At 37.1% G+C, this 7,942-nt stretch overlaps 1 protein-coding gene across 1 annotated transcript; it reads left to right on the top strand.

Annotated features, from left to right (window-relative positions):
* The first annotated feature begins 1,900 nt into the window (after nt 1-1,900).
* On the top strand, nt 1,901-2,884 carry LOC109702453 (olfactory receptor 52D1-like). Its single transcript, XM_020187791.2, has one exon. It carries the CDS (start codon nt 1,901-1,903, stop codon nt 2,882-2,884), a length of 984 nt encoding a protein of 327 aa, XP_020043380.2.
* Nucleotides 2,885-7,942: the final 5,058 nt, after the last annotated feature.

Here is a 7,942-nt window from a genome sequence, read left to right as displayed (position 1 = left end):
TGATTGAGAAATGACATTCTCAAACTTCCCAAGGCTTTCTTTACACATGTATTCAGCTGTTTCTAGGCCACTAGGATTCCCATACTCAGGGACCCTGAAAGACAAATAGTAAAGTAAGAAAGACCTCTAGGTATGAAACGTACAACACATAGAAGCTGAACTATAGTAGATAACTGCAGTTCAATAAGGATTGCAGTATGCTATACATTTTCCAACCCTTATTTCATTAGACACTGACTTAAGAAACTAAGAGTTATATTCATTATCACAAGGACTTCATGATATATGAATATTTATAATAATAGTGTCTCAGGAACAGTGTGAATTGCGTTTTAAAAAGGAAAATCAATAGAAACCATTAAGGGAACTGCATGGCTTTCAAAATGGTGTTCTAATGGTGTTTAAAAAACAAAACAAGTGTAATCAACAAACATCAGTATGAAGGTGTTGTGGGGACTGATCAGTGCAGAAGAATGCAGAGCAAAGGAAAATCATGAACTGAAACCTCAAACCGACTGCCTGTAGGATGAAGTTAATCAAGAGCAAGATGTTTGACTAATTACATAAACGAAAAGAAGTGATGGGAACTGGGATTACAGGTGATAATCAAATTATTGCAACTATTGTCTGCTCAGGTAAGGAGTAAACACAAATTCTGTGGCCAATAAAGGGCCATGAGTAGTGCCATGCCTTGTTCATTCCATAACACACTATCTTCATCCACTGTAATTATGATTTTTAATAACTCATAATTACTTTAATAAATCTCTTCCTCATCTTAGACATATTCTCGTTTGTATGGCTTTTTCTACAAAAGCTGTGCAAGCCCTGTCACTTTGTATTCCTCCTTAAAAAAGAATTAATATTCTATTGCAAACCTCTTAGTATCCCTCTGGTTTCTTGGTTAGTTTTTACCTTTTTCTTTTCTTTTTTTTTTGTTTCTGTACAGGGCTTCAAACTTGCAAGGCAGGTGCCCAGCCACTTGAGTCATGCCTCCAGCTATTTCTTCTCTGGTTATTTTGGAGGTAAGGTCTTGCTGGCCTGGAGCATGAACCTCCTAATTTATGCTTCCCATTGTAGCCGGAATGACAGGCACATGTTACCATATCTAGCTTTTTTACCTTAGATGGGGTTTCATGAAATTTTTTTGCTCAGTCTGGCCTGGAATCATGATCCTCCTGATTTCAGCCTCATGTATAGCTTGGGATAACAAGCACATACCAGCATGCCCAGCTATTGATAGAGACGGGGGTCACATGAGCTGCCCTTAGGCTGACCACGAAACCTGTCCTTCTGACTTCAGTTTCCCAACCATATTACAGCCATGAGCTACCAACACCCAGACTCTCTCCAAGCTTTTTAACTGCACTGATTTTTTTATTCTCAAACTCATGAATTATACACATTCTTTAAATTTCAAATGATTTCACTTTCTTCTTAATGGAAGTTGATGGGATTTTCATAATTTAAATCTGGATTTTGGCCCTTAGATACTGACCTTATTTATAATATATATATTTACACATACATATTAAAAATTTTAAATTCCTAAATCAGTGAAAATATCAATGTAAACATGTGGTGAAAGTTGTTAGAGATATTCTGTGCATTGTTAAGGAAATTCACAGAGTTGAGTGTATCTCAAAAAGCTCAACCAGACATTTCTTGCAGCTCTCAGTGTGGGTACAATTGTAGCAATATTTAGATGGAGCTCTTTTCAATTCAGAGTAAATCTATAATTATATCTGACTTTGTGAGTTGATGAAATAATTTGTACCTACACATTTAAAGGCATTGTAATTACCTCATGAACTAGTTTCTGGAATTGCTTTTTTTAATTAACTCATTAGAGAATTCAAAATTTACAAATTGTTTTTGGTTTGCTTTAAAAGAAATGTCCATGAAGAGGAAGCTAAAATACCTGACCATTGGTATGTCGGCATACAATAGGACAGATTTCCATCCATCAACATTCATTCTCATTGGCATTCCTGGGTTGGAGGCTTCCCACATATGGATCTCCATTCCCTTTTGCTTGGTCTACCTTTTGGCCCTCTTGGGAAACTGTTCACTTCTGTTTACCATCAAGACAGATCCCAGCCTCCATCAGCCAATGTACCTCTTTCTCTGCATGCTGGCTGTGGCTGACCTTGTGGTGTGTACTACAGCTGTTCCCAAACTTCTCAGCCTCTTCTGGTTCCAGGACAGAGAGATTCGCTTTGAAGCCTGCCTCACTCAAGTGTTCCTGATTCACTCTTGCTCCACCATGGAGTCTGGCTTCTTCCTGGCCATGGCTTTTGACCGTTATGTAGCCATTTGTAATCCACTAAGACACTCAGCGATTCTGACACACACTGTAACTGGGGGAATGGGGCTAGTTATTGTAATTAGGGGCACAACACTTCTCACTCCTCACCCTTTCCTGCTACGTTGGCTTCCCTACTGCAGAACAAACATAATTTCCCACACCTACTGTGAGTTCATGGCCCTCATCAAGATTGCCTGTGCTGAGACGAGAATCCGCAGAGCCTACAGCCTCATGGTTGCCTTCCTTACTGGAGGAGTGGACTTTATATTGATCATTTGTTCTTATGTGAGAATTCTCTACACTGTCTTCCATCTCCCAACCAAAGACGCCAGACTTAAGTCCTTGGGCACTTGTGGTTCGCATGTTTGTGTGATCTTAGTGACCTATACCCCAGCCTTCTTCTCTTTTTTCACACACAGGTTTGGACACAAAGTGGCTCCCCATGTACACATATTTGTGGCTAACATCTATCTTCTTGTCCCACCCATGTTGAACCCCATTATTTACGGTGTAAGGACCAAGAAGATACGAGACAGAGTTCTTAAATTGTTCAGGTTTTCAAAGCCTCTGCATTAAATTATTTCTTTGGTGACTGATAGCTTAACAAACCATTTTATCATCTATTTTAGAACATCAGCTTTCTTCATTAAGGCCCTGTTTTAATGATCAGATGGTTAAGGATTTTTACTCAAAAGGAACTTATCCAAAGGTAACTGTATTTTTACACAGGTATAACTTCAGATTATCTGTGCATTTCATAAATGTTTCCCAAATAAACTGTAAGATTTCTGTAAAATGAGCATCTCATTCTCTTCAAAACCAATCTTTTAGGCACTGATGATTTGTGCAAATCTCTAATCCTAGCTACTCATGGGACAGAGGCAGGTAGATTGTGAATTTGAGTCCAGCCTAAGCAATGTTAATTGTAAGAACCTATATCAAAAGAAAGAAAGAAAAAGAAAACATAAAATTCAAAAAGAGGAATTGGGGCATGGTACAAGTTGTAGAGAGCACTTGCCTTGAGTGCATGAAATCATGGGGTCATTCCTAGTCCTGAAAAAAACAGTGATTTGAATCTAATCACTATGACTATAATGCAGCATATTTAAAAGTATAACCAGCACAAATGTCTGAATGTTGTCACTGTAGAAAATAAGAATCTGAACATGTTAGGAAATAAAGTTTAGAGAAATGCAGAAAGCTATGAGAAAATCTGACTTTGAATCTTCTTTTCCTCATCCATTGTGACAAATCTTTATATCTCTTTCTAGAATACTGTGATTATTTTCCTGTTTATTCCTACATTTTGTACCCTTTCTCTTCTTTGAGGGAATCCATTCTTTATGATTTATGAATTGAAGAAAAAATTTAATTTTCTCTATTTATCTTCCATACATGAATTCAATGGCACATATTCCATCCTTGGAGAAACACAACTTTCAGCAATGGATCATGCCAATAGATTTCTTTTATCTAGCCTTATGCTATAGCATTCTTAACATTCTTACCAGGTCACATGATTTTCATATAGAATACAGAAATTTGGAAGAGCATCAGTCAAGAAGTTATACCAAAATATCTTGATAATCAAAAAACTCATAATTTTCTTGATCACATCTATACATAAAATCACAACTACCCCAAGATCTATGTGAAGACAGGCAGCTTTAGGAAAATGTAAGATACGATCACTTTTTATCGGGAAAAGAGACTAGATTCTGTACAAGTTAATTAAAATGATCTGGTAAGACTTAAAACAAAGTCCCGAAAAGAAATGTGTACCTATGTAAGAATATGGACTAACTGAATCATGTGAAGTACCCAAATGGGAATTATCAATCTGGGTTTTCTCCCTGCACTTTCACCAATTATATAGAAAAGACTAGAACTGAACTAGAGACCTGAGAAATCATCGTTTATATGAGTTGGTAGAGGGGAACAGCAGTCACAGTAGAATTGAAACTATACCTTAACGAAAGGTCAAAACAACAGCATACACCTCAAAGATCACTTGTTATAGCATCATTGTGTAATAGAAGTCACTGAAATGGATATTCCACTATAGAATACTCTTCATCAATTCAAAGGAAATTTGATTGGCGAGAACAATATGCCAGACTAGAAGAATCCACTGTTTTGACTCTGTGAAGGAAAAACTCAGACGAATTAGGAGAGACTATCTTTTGAAGAGAGGAAAGCAAGGAAGAGCTTCAGGAATCATGAAAGAGATAACAAGATAGTAGAAAACCATGGAGAAACAAATGCAGTAGAGAAAAACAGCAAACTTTTCCAAGCCAGACTTCAACTCAGGAGGGGGAGGAGAGCTGAAGATGTGAGCACAAGGTAAGCCAAAGGCTCTGGAGACAGACCTGAATTTTTCCAGCTGAAAAATCAGCCCATGTCTCCCTCCTGCAAGCCTTAAATCCAGTGCATGGATTTGGTAAGATGGACACTGCTCCAATGTGCAGCACTCTGCATAAATAAAGTTTTTGACAGCAAATCTTCTCAGCAATCAGAAGCCAGAGGAGGAGCTCAGGTGCATCCTCAGCTCACTCATCTGGTGACAGAGAAGGGAGTCTACCTAACTGAAATTTTAAAGACAAGCCTCCATTTGGAAATTGCAGAGTTTGCCTTTGTATTTTTTGTTTGGTTGGTTTTTTTGGTGTTTGTTTTTTGTTTTGATTTTGTTTTCTACCTCCAACTGCCAAAAACCTCCCCCACTCCACTAACCAAGAAAAGGTACAACTGAGATTCAGAAAATTGGTGGGGGTTTAGTCTACTTCACAGATACCGAATTGCTTGAGTGGAGGGAAAGGGCTTCGTGCTGCATGGGGGACTGAAGGGCTTGTTTGAGGGAAAGCTTTCTGTGGCATGAACATCAGCCAAAGTATGTGACGTGTATGCATTCACTGGAAATAACCACACCCATTACACTAAACATACCAACCAACATAGAAAAAGCCACAGCCTCACAAGAAGTCTGCCTGGGCTTGTGCATACTTAAGCAGCCCCACCCATATAGTTAGGAGTTCCCATCCACTGAAAAAGCTGCTAAACTGAGAAAATCTGCCTGACTGAGAAGCACCACAGTGCATCTCCCCAAGCAAACTTGTTGCTAGAGTTAAGACTCCCTGCCTACCAGAAGACTTGTGGATCTGGGAAACACCACCTGCTTGGATCCATGTTCCCAAGGGAGCTCTGTCCTGTAGGGGGTGGTCACACTCACCTACCAACCTACCAACCACACCCCCTGAAACTGTTGCTATAGCATCTACAGTCAATCCACATCCCCAAGCTACACCTAGACGGGAGCTGCTGCAGAACCCTGCTCTGAGGGTATCAGTACCAAACACATTAGGAAGACACAGATGGATATCTGAGGAACAAAGATTGGAGGAAAATGACTGAAACTTGTACAGAAGCCAGCCTGTATGCACATTTCTCCTCAGCTATAAATATGATCTGTTTTGTTGTATTTGTTTTTGTTTATTTTATTGTCTTTCCCCTCTTTCCCAAACCATTCTGTATTTCTCTCAAATAAATAGTTCTCATACTATTATTTCCTGTATCTTCTTCCTATTTCTCTACTTCCTTCTCTTTCTTTCACCACCTCATTCCTTATATTATATAATATTTACATTACTATGTGTCTAATTATGGTTTAGGTCTCAGTTTATACCTTAACCTGAGTTCCATTCCTCTACAATGTTACTAGGGAGGTAGTAGATTTCTCCAGTTATTTCTTACTACACTTGAATATTTGATTTATTGTTGAACTCTTGACCATGTTACTGCAGTCAGCTCTTTCTCATCTGAGATGTGCAAATAATAACTGAGAAATACAAACAGTATGAAAAGGCAAGGAAATATCACCCCTCCAAAGTCTCACAACAACTCAATAACTGAACCTAAAGGTACTGAATTGATAAAATATCACATAAAGAATTTAAAGCAAGCTTCTAAAAATGATCAATGACTTCAAAGAGGACTCAAACATATCACTAAATGAAGTTAGGAGATCAATTGCAGACCTAGACAATAAAGTCACCAACATGGGTGAGAAATTCAGTAAAGAAACTAAAATTGTGAAAAACAAACAAGCAGAAAAGCTAGAAAGGAAAAGCTCAATAAATCAAATAGACAACATAATAGACAATATGATCAGCAGACAAGATCAAGCAAAAGAAAGAATAAAAGTATAAGACTGAGGAAACATTGCACTTACATAGGAATAAAGAAAAATGAACAACTATAACCACAACCTTCAAGAACTCTAGGATATGATCAAAGACCAAATCTAAGAATCCACAGGAAAGAAGAAGGAGCTAAAACACAAACTAAAAGCATAGAAGACCTATTCAATGAAATTATGGCAGAAATTTCCCAAATCTTGAAAAAGGTATAGACACCTATGAATAGGAGATATTTCTCCAGAAGAGAACATATGTTAGATACTAAAAAGACATCAATACATTTACAAACAATTCAAAGTATGTTGTTAGACTTCAATGAGATAAGACAGAAAACAACGGTAAAAAGCAATTTGAGAAGCTTAGAAATTTGTCCATGTTAAATAACACATCCATAAATAATGAGTCAAAAAAACCTGTCAGAAGTCAGTTGACTTTGGATAACTAAAACCATGAAAAGTGAAACTGCAGATGTTGGAGGACTAATGCATTATATGAAAGTTTGGTTCAACATTTGAAAAACCCTTAATGTTCTGCAGCACATCAATAGGTTAAAGAGGAAACAATATATGACACTATCAGTTGATATAGAAAAATAATCTGACAAAATCCAAGACATATCCATTATAAAAATTAATAGCAAAATAGAATATAGGGAACTTTCCTCAACTTAATAAAAGACATTTGCCATATATCTATATCTGTCATCATGAACACTAGAGAGAAACTCAAACTTCTTCCCAAAGATCATGAACAATATAAAGATGTCCTCTTTAACCACTCTGATTCAGCATCATATTGGGACCTTAGCCAATACAACAAGAGCAAAAAGGAACCAAAAATTTCCAAATAGGAAAGAAAGTAGTAAAATCTTTTATGTGAGTATTGGCATTTTAATGGGAATTGCATTGAGCATGTAGATTGCTCTTGGTAATATGCAATTTTCACTATGTTGATTCTACAAATACATGAGCACAGGAGATTTTCCATCTTCTGTGACTACAGTTTCTTTTGTAGTTTTCCTTGTACAGGTCATTCACATCCATGGATAAGTTTTTTCCAAGGTATTTGATTTTTTTGAGGCTATTGTATATGGAATTGTTTTCCTAGGTTCTTTCTCAATTTGTTCATTGTAGATGTATGGAAAGGCTACTGACTTTTGTAAATTGATTTTGTATCCTGATGCTTTGCTGAAGTTGTTTTTTGGTGGAGTTTTTTCTTAGGGGAGGTATTTTAGGTATAAGATAATGTGATCTGTGAATGGGGATAGTCTGACTTCTTCCTTACCTATTTGTGGAATGTTGTCATTATGGAAGTGAGAGATCACTTTGCGTTAGGTTCATTAGGGAAGATTTCATGGAAGATATTGCAGTTAGGTTGTATAAGATGCATGGAAACTCCAGAAGCAAAAACTAACTACAATAGGAAAATAAGATAACCACAG

Source organism: Castor canadensis, chromosome 1, assembly GCF_047511655.1.
Source record: "Castor canadensis chromosome 1, mCasCan1.hap1v2, whole genome shotgun sequence".
Classification (NCBI taxonomy): Eukaryota; Metazoa; Chordata; class Mammalia; order Rodentia; family Castoridae; genus Castor; species Castor canadensis.
This window is presented reverse-complemented; position numbering and strand designations above follow the sequence as displayed.

What these genes read in the sequence shown, in the direction of transcription:
- LOC109702453 (XM_020187791.2), top strand. Translation starts at nt 1,901, where the DNA reads ATGAAGAGGAAGCTAAAATACCTGACCATTGGTATGTCGGCATACAAT.